This window comes from Neomonachus schauinslandi, chromosome 1, assembly GCF_002201575.2.
Source record: "Neomonachus schauinslandi chromosome 1, ASM220157v2, whole genome shotgun sequence".
NCBI lineage: Eukaryota > Metazoa > Chordata > Mammalia > Carnivora > Phocidae > Neomonachus > Neomonachus schauinslandi.
Genome location: NC_058403.1, coordinates 104,636,241 through 104,659,674, shown reverse-complemented (window position 1 = coordinate 104,659,674; position 23,434 = coordinate 104,636,241). Strand labels below are relative to the sequence as shown.

The 23,434-nt window shown below is 39.0% G+C and overlaps 1 protein-coding gene across 1 annotated transcript in view; it reads left to right on the top strand.

The window, feature by feature from the left end:
* Positions 1-4,258, top strand: part of LEKR1 (leucine, glutamate and lysine rich 1) — a 174,925-nt gene extending 170,667 nt beyond the window's left edge. The window contains exon 13 of the mRNA XM_021702626.1: positions 3,845-4,258. Coding sequence (XP_021558301.1) covers positions 3,845-4,258 — 414 coding nt within the window. The remainder of the gene's footprint in view (positions 1-3,844) is intronic.
* Positions 4,259-23,434: the final 19,176 nt, after the last annotated feature.

Here is a 23,434-nt window from a genome sequence, read left to right as displayed (position 1 = left end):
TTCACCATCAACAGAGCTTAAGGACCCAGAAACAGTAGTTCTTCCATGCCCAGCCCACCCTAATCAAGGGACACATGGGATAGGAACCTCCTCTGTGAAAACGCTGGCCTCCTGCTATCCTCCCTGCCTCCCATCTTGCCCCACTTGGGGCCGTTTTCCCTAGAGCTAGCAAAGGGATCTTCCCTTAATGCAAATTTGACCATGCCAGCCCCCTGCTTGAAATGAACCTTTCAATGACTCCATACAGCCCTCAGAATTAAGTTAAAACTCTATTATTATGTTACTAAAGTCATCTTCAATCTGACCCTGCTCACTCTTCTCTGCCTCAGTCCTTGTTTCTCCTCCCCTTCTGCACTTTGCACCTGAGTCCTACTAAGCTACCTGTCATCCCAAGATGTGCCTCTCCCTCTCATGCTGCCAGGCATTTGTACTCCCTGCCCACTTTGCCTGGGTAAACCCCACTGCCCCTTCTTCACCTGGCTCATGCCTCCCTTTTCGTTTTGACTTACAGTTTAGTTGCAATCCAGTGATACAATTTTACCATGCTAAGATATGGCCAAAGATAATTTTACCTGAAACATTTAAAATGTATGGCTTCACTGATTATTCTCATGTTTGCCCAGTGTTTTCAATCTTACTGTACTTCCATCTTACACATTTTCCTATGTTGTTCAATGAGAACACACATTAAAATCCTATAACAATACAACTTTCCAAAAACACAGCCCCCAAAGAGACATTTTGCCTAAATCACCGAAAGCAATCTAATCACAAGTGAATGATTCTTTTTCACACATGATGGAATTTTCCACTAATGTGCCTTACTGACTCTGGCCACATCCACGTGTGCTCTTGTCATGCCCTGTCACACACAGTCCACCCCTGAAATAGCAATCCTCTCAACTTGATGTGTTCTATTTCCATTTTGTTACTCCATAGTTGGATAAATTTATAACATCTGAATTGCCTGTTGTACAAAACTGAGTTGTAATCTCAATTTTGAAAGAGGATGGTAGCAGGGGAGCCTGGGTGGCTAAGTTGGTTAAGCGTCTGACTCTTGATTTCAGCTCAGGCCATGATCTCAGGGTTGTGAGATCAAGCCCTGCTTCGGGCTCTGTACTGGGCATGGAGCCTGCTTAAGATTGTCTCTCCCTCTCTCTCTGCACCCCCTAAAAAGAAAAGAGGATGGTAGCAAAGGATATGCAGATATTGTGAGATTCACCTGAGATTTCACAGCATTTGTAGCAATGACAAAAATAGAAGTTCTAACTCTGCAGCTTGTTTTCAGTTCAGAGGTCCTCCTGGCTTGGAAATAATAGAAGAAAGAGAAATAGTCCTTTGTACTGGAAGCTAATAGCCTTGAAGAAGGATGAGTTCCAGAGTAGTGGGCCCCAGACCAAGATCGTCAGCAGCCCTTCCAAAGTTCAATCTGGAGCTGGCAGGCACTTTGCTCCCATTATACTTGCTCTGGGGGCATCTTTGGGTTCACTCCACCTTTTCATTTCCTTCTTCAGTGGAGTGTCACTTGCCTAAAGTAGCTTTTAAGTGACTTGCTTTATGGATGTTTTCCATAGAACACTGCTCCCTTCCTTTCAGACTTGAATTTAATTTTAGTAAATGGATTGAATTTTATTTTTCTTTTAATGAGAGCTCTTGTCATCACATCACCCATCATGTTATCCTTCCATATTGGTGGACCTATTATTCATGTCCCCCATTTATTGACCTCATTAGTTAACTGCTATTCATTCTTTTCTTTTATGTATTCAAATAAACTTAAGTCTTTCTTATAGCTTTCTTAATCAAGGGAATTTTTTTATACAAAGTTATTGAAAGCCCCTTAAATCTAATCACTTCAACACATTTGCCAGCTAACTCAGTAGTAGAGAGGAAATAAAGCATTGATGGCTGTGCCTTTTAAAAGTTTAGGTTATGTTTAGAAAACTTGGGCAAAACCAAATAAGTTTTTTTTTTTTTTTTTTTTTTTTACTATTGCTTCCATGTCCTAGAACAAAATGGTCCCTGCATGCTTGATATAATTAGTTACACAATTCATTTAGGCATGGGCATCTTGGAGCAGGGCTCTGGAAGCAGGAAGGACCCTGCCACTTCAGAGCTGAGTTACTCTCAGCAAGTTATATAAGCAGTGGGGCTTCGGTGCCTTTCTTTGTCAAATATAGTTATTAAGAGCAGGAAATGAGATGACACCTAACGTAGCAACTGATTAATCTTCTCTAGCCCTCCCTCCCTTACCTTTGCAACAAGTATTTTAGGTAAAGTTAAGGAAAACAAAGAGAAAGCCACAAACACCATCCTTGGTCTCCAGTTCCTCAAAAAAAAACCCAAAACAACAACAACAAAACAAAAAAAACAATCTAACTGGAAGCAAATACTTAACCCTCATGATTTTTTAAAATATATGATTATATGGACACATATGTGTGTTAATAATATATGTAAATGATGAGACTTTGTTTGACCCAGACATGCTGCTGATTTTATAGAAAATTATGGAGCAACTGTTAATCTGGAATTGTGCTATATTCTTCAATTCTGATTACCAAATTTGGAATTGAATAGAGTTCTGATCATAATCACAAGAAACGCAAATACAGGAAGATGCTCCTTTCTCGGATGCTTTGTTATTTAGTTCCACTGACAGCAGATTAGTCAGGAAAGCCTTAGGAGGATACTTCCCACTGAGAGTCAGATTTGGGAAGGCCTTGGATAGTTTTACAAACAAGCTAACCTGATGGAAATTCATTTTTATCTGAAGAATCCTATGGCACAATCATTTTAATTGTGTACTCCCTTGAACTGTTTACTTTTCAACCTCTTTTTTGATATCCTACACACATGAATGTCAGGAGGTTAGAAGGATCCAAGACTAATTCTTACCATAGGCCTTGAAGTAATTTGGATGAATACCATAGATGAAAGATGGGTAACTCTTCAACTGAAACTGTAGAGTCTCAGAATTTGAAGGGGCCTTAGTGATCTCTAGTCTTGTCACACATCTGAAGCTTAAATTTGCTCCAGTACATCCCAGTCAAGTGAGAGTCAACCCTTCAGAGTATCCTCCAGACAGCTCTGGCTGTTAAAATGTTCTTCCTTATCTTCAACCCCATAGCTACTACCCTTGGCTCCAAATTCTGTTAGAGAAATAAAAAAATGGCTCTGCTCAAACTCACGAGGCTGCAGACTTCTTGAGGGCAGGTATTGTATCCACTACAGCTTCTAATGACTTGATAAATGATTGCTGAATGGAATTAAAAGCAAAAGATGTTCTTTATTTTGATATATATCTTACAAAATGGCAAATGATCAGTATATTTAAGTTCTATTGAGAAAGCATCATATAAAGTAACTGATTTTACTGTTTAAATGTCATAGCTGATATGTTTAATTCTTTCAGTCTTATAATTCAAGCAATTTTATCTTCTTATATATTGCGATTTACCTTTATTATAAAATAACATACTTGCCCCTACAGATATTAACTATTAGACATCACATGTGCCAACAAGCTGAAACCCCACTAAAGTAGGCGTTAGAAGTTCTGGGTTCCAGCCCCAGCCCCCCCAATACCCATCTGAGTGATCCTGGCTCTTGTTTCCTATTCTGCAAACTGTAAGGGTTGAATCAAATGTCCTCTTAAAGTTTTTTCCAACTTCACAAATCATTTGTCTTTTTGACTTGTCTGACCCATGTGGTAGAGTATCCACAAAGACTGTCAAAGACAAGACCTCTGATTTCTGGTTTAATTCTCCATTTATATTGCCAGTGACTTTCCATATGTACAGTGTAAAGCTAGGGATGCTTCCCCACTCCTTTCTCATTTCAGAACACTTTTCTTCAGGAAACAGTGCGAAGGGAGTGCGAAGAACGCTTTGAACTGACAGAAGCTTTGAGTCGAGCCAGAGAACAGCTTCTGGAGCTCAGGAAGCTCAGTGGAAGTTCACCTTTGTCACCGTGTTCCCTTAACCAGGGCAGCCTAACCTCCTCTGCTGCCGTGGTCAGTAATCAGGGAGAGAGAAGCCTTACAAGACTGAACTCTGGAAAAGGAATCAAAATCCCCAGCCTGCACGGAGTGGCAAAACCCACTGCTTCCCCAACCTTGGCTCAGTCCCAGAGGCTCAGCAGCTCAGGTTTGCCCACTGTGCCCCAACCCCATCCTCCCAGGGGTCGAGCATCATCAGTAAATGAGACCAGACAAAGGCTGGCTGCCATTCTGAGGAGGAGACTGAGCCAGCAGTGATTGGTCCGGTCGGGAACAGCTCCACACAGCACACTCGGTCTTCCCCAGTGGGCCAGAGATGCACTGTGACTGAGGGTGACAAAGGCCAAATTATTATCACAGATCAAGAATGCACGGTTATAGATATTTTTAATAGGATAATTGGAAAAACTAGGAATTGTGAAGCCACATTTTCTAAGAGACCTTTGAAATTGCCACAGATAATGAAGTTGCTGATATTCCAGAGGGCCAGTTTCTATACTTCTATATTGCATGTTTAGATGTGTTCTATGAATATGCCCTTTTAGAGATCACAGGTAAAATTTTTCACTCATGGCATCTTTGCTATTTTTTTGCACCATTACAAGCAGATATATTTCCACAAAAAATAGATTGTATTTGTTCTGTCTGTTTTTGTTCCTTTGTTTGTTGAGCTGAATAGGTTAAATAGATGTAATTCATATTCCAAATAGAAAATGGAAGTACTTTAGTCCTAAATGGGATAATTTCCAAAATGTTTAGTTCAAATACTCACAGAATTCATCATCTTCATAGAAACCTTCTCTTTTTCATCTCACAATCTAATTGGTTAGTTCAATTTCTTTTTAGGCCAGAAGTAAAGATAGGTACCCTTCAAGAAGGCAGTCTTCCCTGTGAACCTGGGACCTTCTAAGAAAAGGGACAGCAACTCCAATTCAAGGAAAAGGTGGTTTACTTTTCAAACTATAGAGATTATTTAAAAAAAACAAAAACAAACAAACAAACAAAAAACAAAGAGCCTGGCTGACCATGAAAATATTACTTGGTAGAGATTTTCTACATTGAATGCTTTTTGGTAATCACTGTTGGATTTTTATTTGAACTTGTATCCTTCAACCATTGGGAAAAGAACTAATTCAAGACTGTTCTATAGTCACATAGTGCTAATTTGGGGTTCACATTTTATTACTCCCCAAGATAGGCAACTGGTTAACATATTTTCTATTTTCAGAGTGAAAAATTAAAACCAGCAACCAAAACCAACTATTTTAAATTATAGAGCTTCAGGCCCCTCATGTTTCTTAAAACACATCTCTTTACCTTAAGCTAAAGTTTGTCAGACTGAAATGTATTTTTCTTTCAAGACTGACTTTACTTAAATCCTTCATCTGACTCTATCAGGGACATCCAGGCTTCTTGCTCCCAGATGAGGATATAGTAACACATGTGAAATATGGCACGTAAAACTCTCCTCTATTTGGCTGTCATATTGATGAGAGAATCCAAAGGTACTTGGAATCCTTCCCATCTGAAAAAAAAAAAAAAAGTAAAGCTACTAAGTAAATTCAGGTTTATGTCTAATCTTTCAAAGGATTAGTCTAATCTACCAGTAGAGTGTTTTCCTGAATAAATAAATAAATAAGTAAATAAATTCCACATTAGTTCTGCTGATTTCCCTGACTAGTTGAAGTGAGTACATCTTGTGTTAAGTCTTAGAATGTTGCATTTTGCTTTACAGAGGTCAGTATTCCTTATAATGGCATTTGAAAAGAGAACAAAACATCATAGAATGGTGACCCCCAACCATCTCTTTCCAAATAAGGAATAGATGCCCAAAGAAGTCTGACTTGGCTAAAGCAGCACAGCTAATTAGTGACAGCTAAAACCAGGCCACTTTTAACTGACCCCAACTTTCCACCTCGTTTTTCCACTCATCACATTGGCCAGCCTCCATCATGACAGAAGCTCTAAATAGTATTTACCTAATATTTTCTTTAAATGCACTCACTTTTTAAACTTAAAGTTATATAAGAAGAAAACTTGACCCAAAAAAGAATAACTGTAGAGTAATGAGTTTGATTTGCTAGGTGTATTTTTTCTAATACACTAAAATAAATGTGTATCTATTAAAATATGAAATGTTAATGTACCCCTGAAAATCATCTTGTATAATGACAGTAGTACTCATGCCACACTTTGGGAACCTCAGTGTTTCTGATCTGGTATTTGCATGTTTATTGTAAGTACCGGTGACATAAGGTAGATGGCAAAAGCTAGTGAAAACTTTAGTAAAAGTATACAAGAGTATTTGAGGCAGCAGTCTTTGTCATCAGATGATACATGTTTTTCCAAGTCTCGCAATTTCAGCTATCTTCAGGAGCCATGGGGATATATTTTTCCCAAAATATGAACAGATTTAAATTTGTGAAGAAAGTCACACATAAGCTTTTCTAAAGCGATGTAAAGACCATCAGTGCAAAACCTGGTTTCTTGGTTTGCTGTTACATTCTTGCTTTATAATGAGTAATTATGTAAATAATCTTTCTGAGAATAGAATCAGGATGTGCAGTATGGCTGTGTTATATTCCACAAGTATATTAGAAAGATAATTCCGTGGATAACAGAGAGACAATATTTACATTTCTTTCAGACTAGACCACTTGAATGGTGCCATCTAAGCTATGTGCTGGTATCTTTTAAAGAAAGACGAAGAAAAGAGAATCACATTAGCGTATGTAAAGAGGGGGGTTAATAACACAAACTTTCCTTGATCTTCTCACTGATGAGCTAACTCCTACCATGAAACAGTATCAGGAATGTTAAGGAAGTAGTGACTACTATAGCAAAAAACTAAAGCTCTCAAATGCATATAATGGATATTAATTTAAGTCTATTAGTTTTAATTTCTCTCTCTATATGTTTTCCATGACCTCAATGGAAGGATTGGTAGGTGCAAAAAGAAAAGAATATCACAGAAAATACTCCTCACAGAATTATACCATATTTGTTTTTTCTTCTTAAACTACTATTGATAGACAAAGATGGGAGAATTCTTCTATAGTTAACATAGATTTCTCAAGTAATTTTTGAAAGTCTTATTGAATTAAATTACCACATTTATACTTAGTCAGAATTACTTAAAAGTTATATTTCCTGGCAATGGAATTGACTAGAAGAGGCATTGATGTTGAAAATTATGTAAAACTGGGGAGCCTGGGTGGCTCAGTCGTTGAGCATCTGCCTTCGGCTCAGGTCATGATCCCAGGGTCCTGGGATTGAGCCCCACATCGGGCTCCCTGCTCAGCAGGAAACCTGCTTCTCCCTCTCCCACTCCCCCTGCTTGTGTTCCCTCTCTCGCTGTGTCTCTCTCTGTCAAATAAATAAATAAAATCTTAAAAAAAAAAAAGAAAATGATGTAAAACTAAGATTTTTTTGATGTTCTGTCAGTCTGAAAAGTTTTTGTAATATTACAGATCAATTATAGCTAATTTCTTTGATTATGGAACAAATTTTCTCAAGCTTTATCTTATAAGGTTCTTACGATTATTATAATGCACTGATAGAGCAACCTAGCAACCCAAAAGGGTTAGTGCACTGGAGCTGAAAATTCCTGACCATCATGTTGTATTTAATGGAGCACAGGAAAGCAATTTAATATGTGCCCAAAGTTCACAAATCCTACAATGATTATAGGTATGTGCGCTGTACCTTGCACAAGACACCTTTTATGGTCCCCAAGCCATGATAGACAATAATAGCAGCATTCCTAAAGTGGTGTCTATGGTATCTTCAGGAAGAAATTCTACTTTTCCTTTTGAAAATATTAACCCTATATAGCGATAAATTGTGAAGCCAATATAATGAGGTTGCATCTTTAGAATCTTAAATATAAGTTATGTCATCTTGGTTTATTCTTAATTCACACATAAAACTTTCTTGACAACACAGTAGTTGAATCTGAAACACACATATCCTATGACAATATTTACCATGATCCAGAAAGTCAAAGGATTTCCTTCTCCAGCATTCATATAGCATAGTGTTTTATATCCATTAAGTGAGTAAAAAAATTTACTGGACATCCTTTACACCCACCCCAAAATATATAAGGAATACTGCGTCACAGAGATTAAGTAATTTATCCAAAAGAAATACTAATTAAGACCAAGGAATAATTTTAAAACTTGTACAGTTTCTGAGCATCTTGATCTATAGAATAATAGTGAGGCTGTATTATACATTCACTCATTTCTTCCACAGATACAGAGAATTGAAAAAGCACTGTGAGAGTTACAATAATGAAGACAGACTACAGATTCCCAAGAACTGTATAGTAGAGTGAGAGGAAGCACATACAAAAATTGTAACATAGGGCAGTAGATGTTGAGAAGAGTCAAAAGCAAGGTGTTACATGAATTCAACTTCTTGCTGGAAGAATCAGGGAACATTTTAAGCAAGAATTGGTGTTTATCATAGGTCTTAAAGAACTGGTAGGGTTTTATAGAAGAAGGTATACCAGATAGAGGAGATGTATAAAGAGGCACAGATATGAGAAGGGTAGAAAATACCTGGTGAAGGGAAGTAGTAGGAACCCCATAGCATGAAGGTGTTGAATAAAGGCCTTTGCAGCATTTTGACTAGAAGAGGCATGCACTTTGTTGAAATCTGGCAGGGCTTGATAGGAATAATTATGGAGTGGAAAGACTAGAGATGGAACACAAGTTGGTAGATTAGTACAATAGTTCAGACAAGAGTTACATTGAAGTTGTGAGTTGATAACGGAAATAAATTGGAAGGAGCTGACTCCAAATCTAGTCAGAGAAGGGAAAGAATTTGTTCCCTGTTAAATATATTTTGAAACTGTTACTAGTGATTGCCCCTTAGCAGGGGTGCAGTGTATGAGATCGACTCCAATTAAAGGTTACCCTCTACTTAAGAATATTACAGCTTCTCTGAAAAACGTGAAATCATAGGAGCTACATTTTCATTTGGGCGACAGGTAACTAATCCATAGACTCAGTATTCATAAGAATTTTCCTTAAAGTTAAAAGAAGATTCAAATCTGAATAGTGTTCTAAGAATTATGGAGGAAGAATGTGGAAATTGACATTTTAAAAAATAGCTATCATCTTGGCCTCAAAGAATGCAAAGCACAACTCATTGGTGACCTTTGGGGGTAATACAGTGTGAGAAAACTTTTTCTGATTTTTGTTAACTGTTTATGAGGGAAAATACAAGACATAGCAGCCAAAATAAAAATAAGTGTTATCTTAAAATCCTTAAATTTTATCGTTCTGAAACAACCTGACACATCTCCTAGATCAGACCTGTAATTTTACAGAAGGAGATAATGGGTCCCTTAGAGGTTAAATAATCTTTTAAATCCTTGTAACTGCTTAACAGCTAACTTGATGAGAAAGTCATGGCCTCCAGCTCTTGGCCAAACATCTCATTTCTAGACTGGAAGAATAGTATAAATGCTGTGAATTTTTGCCACTCAAAGTGATCCAGCAGGATCACTGTCTCCGGGGAGCTTGTTAGAAATGCAGACTATCAGGCCTCACACTCAAGCATACAAAATGAAATCTAATTTGATGAGACCCGCAGGTGATTCTTATTAAAGTATGAAAATCTCTGCTCACAGTGGTGCCATTGGCCCTGGCAAATTGCACCTCTAAGAGCCATGCATTAGAACAGAAATAATATTCCTAGACTCAGTTCCTTTATGCCTAACTGAAACCAATGGTGCTCTGAGACCACCCATCCCCCCTGTTGACCCATCCAACACCTCGGGTCCCAATGCACTCCAATTCTTTTTTTTTTCCCAATTGATTGTGAATCTGGAAAACTCTCCAGGAAAACTAGTGAATTAAAGGAAATCAATATCCAATCAATATTCATAAAATCTTATGTCATGATCCAAGTTTCTGAGCCCGCAAAGAACTGAAGATTTGTTATTTAAAAAAATCCAATAGAAATGCTTTTATTTTGATCATTGACAACTCATTGAATAATCTTAAATTTTAATTTCATAATGGTACATATTTGGATATCTGATTCCAAAAAGAAAAAAAAACTGGTAGTGCTGGTTGTCTTTTGAGACTTGTGAAATGTAGAATACTTAGATAACTTATTAGAATCATGAAAGAGTTACTAGAATACCATTATTCCCCCTGAAAGTAGTTCTTAACCACTTAAATATAAAACTGTAACTTTCAGTATTATGCCTAGATCAATTTATTTTAAGTTAGAAATAACAGCATTAATAAGAATTTGATTTAGATTTAAAATTTCAAAATCTGTATTTAACACAATAAGGCATTACGGTCACTTGCCTGTGAGTATTAAGTCAACTCATGTCATTATACTATAGAGTGGCTACATTCTTTAAACCTTCAATTCAGAAAATAATGAAAGGATTGACTTCATTTGCCATTAAAAAGTTTTTAAATATCTTTTATTAACATTCTTACTGCTGATATTCAGCTTATATTGTTATTTATTATTAATAATTCTCATCAATAATAATTCAAACACAAGAATTAGAATATAATTGAAAATATTGAAGCATTTTAAAATAGAGACTTTTATAAGATTTAACACTGGAAATATATTTTTTTTCTGAAAAGTACCATACTGTTTTTGATTACTACAGCTTTGTAATATAACTTGAAGTCTGGAATTATGATGCCTCCTGCTTTGCTTTTCTTTCTCCAGATTGTTTTGGCTATTCGGGATCTTTTGTGATTCCAGGCAAATTTTGGGATTGTTTGTTCTAGTCCTGTGAAAAATGCTGTTGGTATTTTGATAGGGATTGCTTTAAATCTATAGATTGCTTTGGGTAGTATAGCCTTTTTTTTTTTAAAGATTTTATTTATTTATTTGACAGAGAGAGACACAGCAAGAGAGGGAACACAAGTAGGGGGAGTGGGAGAGGGAGAAGCAGGCTTCCCGCTGAGCAGGGAGCCCGATGCGGGGCTCGATCCTAGGACCCTGGGATCATGACCTGAGCCAAAGGCAGACGCTTAACGACTGAGCCACCCAGGCGCCCCCCGCTTTAATGTTTCTTGCAGAGCTGGTTTAGTGGTCATGAACTCCTTTAGTTTTTGTTTATCTGGGAAACTTTTTATCTCTCCTTCTATTCTGAATGATAGCCTTGCTGGACAGAGTGTTCTTAGCTGCAGGTTTTTCCCCATTCAGCACTTTGAATATCATGCCACTCCCTTCTGGCTTACAAAGTTTCTTTGAAAAAATCTCCTGCTAATCTTACAGTTTTTCCCTTGTAAGTTACTGACTTATTTTTTGTCTTGCTGCTTTAAAATTTTTTTTTCTTTATCACTAAATTTTGCAAATTTAATCATAATATGTCATGGTGTGGGTTTGATTTTGTTGGGAGTTTTCTGTGCCTCCTGGATCTGGATATATATTTCTTCCCCAGATTAAAGAAGTTTTCAGTTATTATTTCTTCAAATAAATTTTCTGACCCCCTTTCTCCCTCCTCTTCTGGGACTCCTGTAATATGAATCTTATTGTGTTGGAGGGAGTCACTGAGTTCCCTATGTGTATTCTCATTTTGCATAATTCTTTTCTCTCTCTTTTATTCATCTTGATTACTTTCCATTACTCTTTCTTTTAGTTCAGTGATTCACTTCTCTGGTTCTTCTATCCTGCTGTTTATTCCATCAAGTGTGTTTCTCATTTCATTTATTGAACGCTTTATCTCTGATATGTTATTCCTTATCTCTGTGTTAAGGGTCTCACTCATGTCTTCCACTCTTTTCTCTAGTCCAGTGAGGATCCTTATGATCATTCTTTAAATTCTCATTCAGGCATGTTACTTATATCTGTCTCACTTCGATCTCTGGCTGTGGCCTTGTCTTGTTCTTTCATTTGGAATAAATTTCTCTATCTCCTTATTTTGTCTGCCTCTCTGTGTTTCCATGTGCTAAGAAAGTCAGCTGTGTCTTCTGCTCTTCAAAATAGTGACTTTATGAAGAAGAGGTACTGGAGTGCCCCAGTGCAGTGTCCCCTGTCCACTAGAACCTGGAACATCAGAGAGTATCCTATGTGTGTTGCTTATGCCCTGCTGTTGTCACTGAGTCGCTTTTCCTTTCAGTGCAATCATCTGCACCGACTCTCTGCCTGCTGTAGGCTGTGCTTGCTCTCTGTGGTGGTAGTGGGACCCAGGCAGGCCAGCTCCAAGGGGGCATGCCCGCTAGGGAACTTGGGAGCAGGGCAGTGGTGTTAGCAAAATTTGGACTGGGCCACTAGTCCTATGCCAGATCCCCCTGAAGTGCTGCGGTGGTTGGGGGCTGCATGCCATGGTGGCTGGGGGCACACAGCTGGGTGCGGCACACAACAGTGGCTGGGGGCCCATGGTTGGGCATGGCGCAGTAGATGGGTGTGGCATGAGTAGACAGCTGTGTACCTGGCAGCCGCATGGGGTGCACTCAGGGCTTTAACAAAATTTGCTCTGAGCCCAGGGCTGAGGCTCGCCGGCTTGGAGTGGGCAAGTCCTCAGAAGAACTGGTGGGCATAGAACACTGCTAGGGGGTTAAATAGCAAGTGTCTGTGCAGCACCGCCTCCCACAGGTGCCTCTGTGTTTATGCTGGGGGCAGGGGAGGAAAACAGCACCTGCGAGCTCCCGCATTTTCAGAGAAGGGCCCCCCCACACTCTGAAATTAGTATGAACACATCTATCTCCCATTTGCCCCTGGCGTTGTGAGAACTGCCATTTTTATGTTGCCTCTCTGCGCAGGCTGCTGTCTCTTTAAGTGCAGCAACCCAGCTATCACTCACCCTTTTAAAGCTTCAGGCTCCAGTCCCACTGGCTTTACAAACTCATGGAATTCAGTCCCTCAGGTTTTTAAAGCCAAATGTGACGGGGATTAGTCTTCCTCATGTGAGCCCCCTGGTGCAAGGGCCCCTTTCTCTGCCTTCTCCACATGTGCAGCTCCCTCCCTCCTGCAGGCAGCCTCCCTCTGTCTTTCTGATCTTCCTAACTCTTCAGATGCAGCTTCTTCTCTATATTTACTTGTGGAGTTAGTTCTGCTACCCTTTGCTCAGACCACTCTCCAGTTTATTGACTTGGATGAGGATGGTATCTAGTTGAGAACATGGGACAGGGTAAGCTCAGGGTCCTCTTACTCTGCTATCTTTCCAAAGTCCCTCCAGGATCTCTTATTAATATACTACTATTTAAACAACGTAAATATAGCACAAATTGTGATAAGTAATTATTAAGCATAAAAGTTCAATTTTATTTACATTGCACTTCTTGATGAAATGAATCAATATCTAATGTTTCCTTTTACATTTAATGAAAAAGAAAGTAGATACAGTAAAAGAAAATTGGTCTGTACACAGGATATTGTTTGCTTTTTGTTAACAGGAGGTAGAAAATATTTAAAAATATTAAAAATATTTAACTTTTATGATGAAAGAAGATGAGGGTTTTACTGTATTTTAATAAACATTTCAAGCAGTATCTGATAAAAATTAGTTTTAACTACCTGAAGAGTAAGTGCCAAGTTAAAAGATCTCAGAACTTTTATCTAGTATATCTTGAAAAGTTGGAAAATCTAAGAAAATATTCTAATTACATTTAAAAGAATTAGGGACACTAATCTATACTGCTTTGCTATTTGAAGTTTGTTTGTTTTTTCCTAGCTAATAATATGTCTGAGGATAAATATCAAGAAGAGCTGAAAAGAGCTGCTTATATTTAAATGCATTGCAGGAGGGGGCATTTTCAATAATCAACCTTTCTTATTCAACACTAGTTAACATTATTTTTGCCTTGCTTTCATGAAACTGTTCCTCAAATGGTATTTGACAAATACAGGGCACAGAAGAAGAGAATCAGTAGTCCCAAATTGTCTAACTCCCATCTCTGCAATCTACCAGAAAATCCCAATGTGTACTAAAATATTACATTTCTAATATGACACTTTAACAGCAATATTTATAAGTCAGGGAATTAGGGGAATCTTAAGTTCACAGTATCTATGAATTTAAGATCATCAACCCTTTCAAGTACCCCTGGGATACATGTTCTCCATGTAAAGGCCACTGTTCTAAGTTAGCAAGTCCAATCAACCAGAATCCTGTTTGCATCAGAGTATTAGACCTTCTGGGCAAAATCAAGTACAAAACCTCAGATCAGAGGGTTGGGCTTCCAGACTTCAGATCCAAGATGGAGTTTGTGCTCCCTTCTCTCAGCCTGCCTCCAACCAGGGTACAGAGTGTCAGGGAGAGGGTCCTGAGAGCTACCTCATACTTCTTCTAGCCTTGGGCCCACATCAGAGAAGAGGGAAATTTCCGAGTGCAGCATTGGTGCTGTCTTTGTGGCTCTCTGTGATCATGTCCCAGTGGAACTCTTTATAACATTCTTAACCAAAGGAACCCCCAAATGGACAAAGCCTATTCACCTTCTGCAGTCTAAGGCACACCTGCAACCACCAAGAAGAACGTTCTTCATTTTCCAGTCCCTAGCAACAGTAGGAGAAGTAGTGAAGAGGAATGTGAGACATTAAAGTTAAGTTTGGGGTCAAGGAGGGCTTAAACTTTCTGTAAATAACGTGGCTGGAACTCCGATCCAGTAACTGTTAATGTCGCCAAATTCTTGATATCTACGTAATTCATGTAGAAGTGGGGAAAGAGTTTCTTTTGACCATTTGTGACCTGGACATAGTACACACCTATTTGATGGAAAGAGAGATTTTTCCATGTTTTGATGTTATTATTCATGACTCGGATACAGTTTTACAACCAATACTAGAGTTTTTGCTTATGTTTTAAGGGGCCTTGAAAATGTTTGTTAAACAATCTGCAATTTCATGCTTTACATTGGTCATGATGCATTTTGGTAGCAGGTGTGTAGATGCTGCTCTTATTTTAGTTACAATGTCCTGAATGTTTCTAATGCTAACTTCATAGGCACATTCTTAATTATTAATGGCCCCCAGATACCAAGAGTTTCTGCTTCCATCCCTACCCTCCAGAACTAGGATAGCTATTAGAAGGACACAGGGAGGGGCGCCTGGGTGGCTCAGTTGGTTAAGCGACTGCCTTCGGCTCAGGTCATGATCCTGGAGTCCCTGGATCAAGTCCCGCATCGGGCTCCCTGCTCGGCGAGGAGCCTGCTTCTCCCTCTAACCCTCCCCCGTCTCATGTACTCTCTCTCTCTCTCATTCTCGCTCTCTCAAATAAATAAATCTTTAAAAAAAAAAAAAAGAAGGACACAGGGAAAAGTAGGTGTCCAACTGGGTCTGCGGGTACGTGACCTGATTGAGTGTATGATCCTGACTATATTTCAACCACAACATCTTTGTAAAGTATTTGTGTATTTATTTTTATTACGTATGCCTCTTCTGGCCTTTGTTAGTGTAAAAGCAGCCAAACTTTTAATGAAGAAACTATGTATTCATACATTTTTGAAACTCAGTCACTACAGCTACGGGTTTAATACAAACCTGATTCCAAATGTAGTACTGTTGGGTTCCATATACAGAGCTTCTCATAAAGGCTCTGAATTTTTCTGGAAACATGAAGAGAATGTTGTCTCAGCAGTTTTCCTTGGCCATCTTTCGATTTCGTCTTAGCACTCCTGAGGGGAAAATTTAACCTCAGATCTTCTAACTTCTCTAAATGTGTGTAAAAAGAGAGCTATCATACTCCCTTGGCCATCTCAGGTTAAAATCAGGGTCTCACCGCAGGTCAGACCAAGGGGTTTTCTTTCATCACTGAGAGAGCGTGAATAAGAAAGGCCTGGATGCCTCGCCTGGTGAAAGGGCCCCCTTCACGGGCATTGGGCTGTGCCTTCACTCTGTGTTCCCAGTTTAAAAGCAGGAACTAGATTTCTGGTGTAAAACGGTGGGATCGCCGGTTTGCAGGCCCTGGTGCAGTCCCTTCCAATAGCTCATTAAAACCCCTGTGACAGAAAAGAAAAGGTCCCCCACTCACAGCACACAGGCAACAAAATCTCGAGAACCTGGACCCCCACTGCTGTGCCACAGGGCTGCTGCCCCTCAAAGCACCCAGGCCACTCTGCTGGGAACACCCTGCATTGGAAACTTCTGGAAAAAAAAAAAAAGGCTAAAGAAGCAGCTGGTGCAAGTGGCAGTAGGGAGGGAGAGACGGGCAGCGAGGTCTTACATCCCGGAATGTGGAAGTCTCTCTGGGGCAGTTGTGGGGCAGCATGGGCGAGACTGAGAGCACGGGGAGGGGGGAGGTGTGCCCTGTCCTGCCCTACAGAACTGGCCGTAGGTAGGAAAGACAGCAAGTGTGGTGTGAGGAGCAATGGCGATAATAGTTATGTCTATTGCTTATGATGGGCAGTCCGCAGCGCTAGGAGTTTTAAAAGTATTTCATTTCATCCTCCTAGGAACTCTGTGAGGTTGGTATATACATTAGCTTCCTTTTCCAGGGGGGAGAACTGAGGCATGGAGAGGCGAAGCAGCTCACCCAAAGTCACACAGCTTGTAAGTGGCGAAGTCTGGACTGGCAAATACGCGCTGTAAGCTGGGAATCGGACTGGGAACAAGGCGCATCACCTTGCCCTCCAGTTGTGTCTCCGAAAAGGGATAGGACCCTCACTTCAGAGCAAAGTTGAGTGACATCTCTAGACTGTGTCTGTTGATATAATGATCTAGCCTCATTTGAGGATGAGCAATTAAGAAGAGACAGAGAAAGAGAGACAGAAGGAAAGAAAAAGGAAGAAAAAGAAAGGCAAGGAAAAAAGAAAGAAAGGGAGAGAGAGAGAGAGAAAGAAAAGACTGAAAGAAAAGACAGGAAGAGCTTAGAACCCATGGAAAAAGCATTATAAAACAAAGGGGAGAAAAGAGCAGGTAGGAAAAAACAAGACAAAACAGATCTATGGAAAAGATCTATTGCAGAATCTTATAAAGACCCTTTAGGAAGCTATTTAGCATCCTGTAGAAGCAGAATATTATAGGTCTCATATTCCTTTTTTTAAAATGTGTCATTTTCTATATTAGGTCTTTAGGTCCTGTGCTTTCTGATTTATTTCTAGAATATGATGTCCTAGCTGTAGCCTTAAAAAAGCAAGTCCTTCTAAATACAGATAAAGGAGAAAAAGAGTGTTAAAACTGGTACAAAAGGAGAGAGATATAACGAATTATACAGCAGTTCACAAGAAAAACTCTCCAGATAAAGTCAAAGGCCAAAATTTATAAGAATAAAAACATGTTCTAAATTTAGTAATCATAGAGTGCTCATAAAAATTGTCTATAAAAGCCCATTTTTGAGACGCAGGTCTTCAGAAGTTAAAGTTTCTTTTGTGGAATAAAGCCTTTTATTCTCAAAGGTCATTTATGCCCATTTTTTTCATTGTTAATAACAGTATGAAATTAACACCCATCATTTTAGAATGTGTATAAACTTCCATTGTTTTGATTTGGGGCAGAGGATCTTAAGACTCTGTCTTTGCTCTTCTTCCTTTGATTTATTTCTATCATCTTATTATGTGCTCTCCATTTCTCTCTCTCTTTCTTCCTTTCTTGCCATCTTCTGAATAGATTTCTTTTTTCTTTTCATCTTTTGCTCTTTCTACCCCACCCCCTACCTCTCCTTTGGAATTAATCACTCTATGTCTATTTTTAAGAGTTACCCTAGGCATTTGAACACACTTACTTCATTTCTTGACGATCCATCCAAACAATGCAAGAACCTTAGAATATTTAGACTACAGTTTTTTTACCCCATTCCAATTTATATTATATTTGACCAGTATTTGAATTCTATCTTGTTTGTTTAGCCTCACAAATTAGACATTATTCCTACTATGATATATAGTCAGTGTTTAGATTTACCCAATGTAATTATCCATTTCTATGCTTACCATTTCTTCTTGCAGACTTTCCTCCATTTGGTCTCATAATCTCTCTGCATAAGGCAATTTTTCATTTCAGAAAATTTTATTCAATTTTTCACCAATCTGCTTGATTTGTTTTTTTCATAAGCCATCTCTCAGTCCTTGCTCAAAAATATTTATTTGTTCACCATACCGAACATGGTTATTTTATATTCTGTGTCTGATCATCTTTACCGATCTGATTTTGCTACCTGTTTCTACTTGTTCTCACTCACGGTGCTTTATTTTCCTGCAGGGGAGGGGAGAAGGCAGAGTATGCCTATGTGTGGTTTTATGTGAGCTTATGTTCTTTGGAACTTTATGGGAATTCTTTGAGACCTGGGTTGAGATTGCATTCTTCTAGAAAATATTTCATTTGCTCCTCCCAGTTGATTATATAAACATTCTGGGAGCACTTTAATTAAAATTCTCCTATTTTAAGTTTTCAGATACAGGTGGTATAACTTCATACAAAAAGCCACGTGAAGGCCAGGCTGTAGTTATAAACTCTCAAGTGAGATTTCCTACCTCTCTCCCCCAGCATAAAAATCAAATCAGACGTATTGCTGTCCCCTTCTGCATAGCGGTTCATTTTTCACTCATCCTTAATTGAAGGTAAAGCCCTTTGAGATTCCAGCTTCATGTGGGAATCTTCTGTAAGACTTCCAATTTTGTAGGTGGGGGGATGGGTGAAATAGTTAAAAAGGATTAAGGGTCCACTTACTGTGATGGGCACTGAGTAATGTATAGAATTGTTAAATAATATTGTACCCCCCCGCAAAAAAAAGATTTCCAATTTTGCATGGGCCTAACACAAAGAGAGCTGGCTTTAGTTTTCCTCTCCCAAAGTTGTTACTTTTATCTTGTTTTTGATCTCTGCAGATTCTTTACTTTTGTGCCATCTCAGTGATGCCTTTTAAAAATGTTTTCTTAGTTATTTTATCTAACATTTTGGTTGTTTTCATTGGGTAAACTTTTTTGCATGCCTAGTTCAATCAACTAGGGGCAGTATTGTGTGGAGCTTCCTCCAGAATGCAGTATATATGCTGAATTGAAGACCTCTCTAAAGGACTGTGTTGAAAGAACACAAACGTCTTGGAACCAAAGATGGAACCAGGAGTGGCCCCACTTACCATCATTCCAATGACCCATTGGCATAAGTTTTCCATCCTGTTTCGAAACTCTGACCTCTGCAGTCCCGATCTCCAGAGGGGGTACACTCTCACCCCAATACATCAAGAGTCCCTTCAAATTACAAGCTCCAGATACCACCAGGTTCTTTGGGTTCCTTTGTATTCTCTGTGCCCAGGTAGCAGTAAGTGAGAAAAGGTGTCATCATACTGGCAACCACAAAGAGCAGCAGAGGTAATAGCAGGTGACTGGGGGAATTTGGAATGGAGAGTGGAGGAGAGTGACAATGAGTACCAGTAATGACCCTAAACCCAACTGCTGTGGCAGGGGCTTTAGTTTGTCCCGCTACCTTCCCTTTTCCAAATTTGCCTTCAGGAAGGGATGTTCATGGTAACTGCATTAACTAGCTTCCAAGACAGCCCCAAATGATCCCTGCCCCTTGATATTCATACCCTTGTGTGGTCCCTTGCACATTATGTCAAGGTTGTTCTGGGCAACCAATAGAATATGGTGGAAGGGATGGTTATGTAACTTCCAAATTAGGTTGTAAAAGACTATGCCTTCTGTTTTAGTCTCTCTCTCTCTCTTTCTCTCTCTTCCTCGCTCTCTCTCACATCACTTGCCAACTTGCCAGCTACAGTTGGTAATGAGACGCTCAGGTGGCTTTCAGAGAGGCCCACATGAAGAAGAATGGAGATCTCAGACCAATAGCCAGCAAGAAACTGAGGCCAGCCAGCAACCACATGAGTGAGCTCAGAAGCAGAATTCTTTAGCCCCAGTCAAGTCTTGTGATGACTCCTTGTCTAGCCAACATCTTGACTACTGTCTCATGAAAGACCTTGAACCAGAACGATGCAGCTAAGCTACTCCCTGATTCCTGGCTCTTACAGACTATATGAGATAATAATATGTGTTCTTTAAGCTGCTAAATTTGGGGATAACTTGTTACATAGCAGTAGATAACTAATACAGGAACCATGGTAGATCTGTGCCCCAAATATGTAAAGGAAGCAAATCCATGTGGCACAAGGAGTAAACTGTAGCAGCCATATAAGATTGTTACTCAAATCTCCAATTAAGTACCTGCTCCAAGTGGTGTGAGTTCACCAATAGCCTCCAGCTATGGGATCCTTTAGGATCTGCCCTTTTTTCCCAAGCTGAAGCCATATGCTTCCAGGAAGACCCTGGGCAATGACTGAACATTGTTGTAATTTCTGGCCAGCGCAGGACTGCTCATGGGGACCCCCCCCACTCCCGTTGGGCTGGCTGAGACGTGCTCAGCTCTGCACCCCCAATCCTCCTTACTGCTTTCTCTCACTCACAGGTACCTGCTTCATGGCCTGAAGGATTTCCCTGCAGGCCCTTTCTCCCTCTCCTCTTTCCCCTTTAAAGGAATTTGCACCAATAAATTACATACACTTCTAATTCTGTCTTGTGTCTCCTTCCCCGAAGATCCAAATTTTAACATTATTACCTTTCTTTTATTTATTTTGTTTTTAAATTTTCTTCCCATTCCTGCTTGTGAAAGTACAAGTTTAGCAGAACTATTTAAAACATTTCTCTTTTTTTTCTAATATAAGAATTCAAAGCTAGAAAATTCCTTTGGTCATCTGTTTCTGTGAGAAGCAAATTGATACAGTGTTTAATGAAGAAACTATTTTTCTATTTGGGAAAAAAAAAACAACAACCCAGGATATATGTTTTATTTCTTTTGATTCAGTGGTTAATTTTAGTCCATAGCAAATTAGAATAAACATCACTATCTAAAATTAATCCTGAAAAGTAATGCTGATTTTTAAGTACAATGGTCATCCACAGTTTTTAATTTTATATCGTTGTCTGTTCATTCATTTATTCATTCAACAAACATTTATTAAATTCTTTGTTCCAATCATTATGCTGAGGTAGTAAATTAAGGAATATCTTTACCAGATGGTGAATTTTCTTATACTTAATACTGTAAAAAAAAAATTTTAAGGGGAAAATCAAAACCCTGTTTTTCTACAGATCACAACTCAGTGTTTGACCATAAAACTACTTGGCCTGGCTTAAAATTGCTCCTCGATAATGCTCCAATTTGAATGAACCCCAAGTGCTCTGTTAATCTTGTCATTAATAAAGTGTTGAGCTTATAATTATTTTTAAAATAGATGAAATAAGAAATTTCTTTAAGAGATGAAGAACATATTGCCTGTTCAACCAATAATTCACTAATTCATTCAGTATTGATTCATGGCTTCAGGAAAAGGAAAAGAATATAAAAAATGACTTTAATCAAAAAGCCTAGGTAAAAAGGACACAGATTTCTCTCTTTGCATTTTAGTTACTGTCATCATTGGCCAAGGGCATGTACTGCACCACCTTTCTGCTCTTTGCTTTTCCCTACTATGTGCATGGCAGAGGCCTGGAAATGTTACCTGTACACGGGGCTGGTTGCAAGGGTTAGTGGAACTCTCCTTGTGGTACCCCAAATGATATGTAACTGTGCAGCATGTATTTCTCATTCAAAGTAAATTTCATATTAGTCTTGTTAAGAAACACCGTTTGAATTTGCTGGAGAAGTATGGCAAAGCAGTGACAGCTGACCATCTAACTGTCTTTTTGTCTGACACTGGGATCAAACACTACATCTATCATCTGCAGAACCATAGTATTTTGACCTTTATCTCTTTATACAGCATTTAGGCAAGAGATGGACTATGTAAAGATTTTTTTTTATCACACCTTGCTCCTTCTTGAGCTAGATAGTTTTTATGTCATGATATCAGTTTTACTTACTTACAATTATTCTTTTTAGGTCCACAATATACTCAAATATATCGAATCTCCTTCCATACTTAGCACTGACTGAATTCCACACCTAATGCATAAGTGACTATCTGGGGTGTGTTTTTGAGGAAACAACTCTGAATGTTCTGTTATCTGCCATTTTGTCAGGCCTGGGAGAAACAGACTCTCCTTTATTAATTTATGAACAATTTAAAAGGAATAAAAATCAGAGTTTATCAAGTTCATGTTATTATCTTTATGTATTGGCATTTGGAAAAGTCTCTAGTCATTGTTTCTTATTATCACTATCGCTTTTAAAACCTCCAATACAGTCATTTTGGCAAAGGCGTGAATACCAACAACTGCAAGAAAACAATGGGCCTCGCTTTGTAATGTGATGTGGGGAAAATATTTTTTAATTTTCTAACAGGTGCTGGGCTATGAGTCTGACTCATAAAGATAGTAATTATACCTCTTTTCTGAAATGAAGCAATAGAGAGAGAGCATACTAAAATTGTTAAAGAAAGCATGACTTGGGTTCTCTCTCTATCTGGAGAATTCATGATCCTGGGAGGTTTTTTTCAAATGAGTCATTGATTTGTGAAGTAGTGCAGGAGTGCATATTTGTCTTTGTGTCCAAAACAAAGACTCTTAGCAAATTGAATCTCATCGTACCTTTAGACAATTCAAGAAAGAAAATCTTGAGAGCTTTATGGTGTTGAGCAGGGATAAAGCCTTCTTACAGCTTGGAACAAAATTCTTAACCAGTTTCAACCAACAGATCAAATGCATTTCAGAAGTGATGTTCACATAAAGAACTGTTTAGAATTCGAGCCCTCCGTACAGGCAGGGTGCTAACGGGCTACATGTGCTACCCTGTGTGAAAATGAGAGCCGGTCGATTCTTGTGGAGCACTGGTGATAGCATGGATCAGAACAAGCAACGCCTCCTCATCCCATAAGTGGTGAAAGTATGGCGGGCGGAGGGCTGGGGAATGACAACAAGGTAGTGTAACAAAGACCAGTTGAACACAAGGGTGAAAATGGCAAGATGGGTGCACTTTCATTTGAATTGCAAAGGGCAAATGTGTGATGTTGAATATTTGCTCCATGCCTTATTTAGCACCTGTAGCTCACAGATCTGGGCATAAAATTGTCCCAGATCCAATTCTACTCAATAGAAGATTGTGTTCTTTCTCTCTCTCTCTCTCTCTCTCTCTCTCACTTTTGGAATAGGATATAAGACAATAAAAACAGAGGCTGACCAAAAAGGAAATTGCTAGGAATTAATTTGAAAAGAAAAACTCCAGAAAGTGGTTGCTGGTCACTCTAGCTCCTGGCCTTCCTGCATCTCCTTACATCATTCTCTGATCACTTTGGACAATTTCCTTCCCAAGCCCCTGTATTGGTACGCTTGATTCAGTGTCAGTAAACCGACGGGTTGCAGTGGAAGAACACCCACTGACACACGGCCAAGGGTGTGGATCACTCTGCAGTCTGCACTGTGTCACTGCTGACAGGGACACTGAAGATTTGTTGGAGGTTGCACTGGGTATCAAACAAAAACCAAACAAACAAATAAAACCTACATGGTATCAAACGTTGTCACTGGGTGTGAAGGACAAGTTATCACAGCCGTCCATCCCCTAGGCAGGCCATTATTT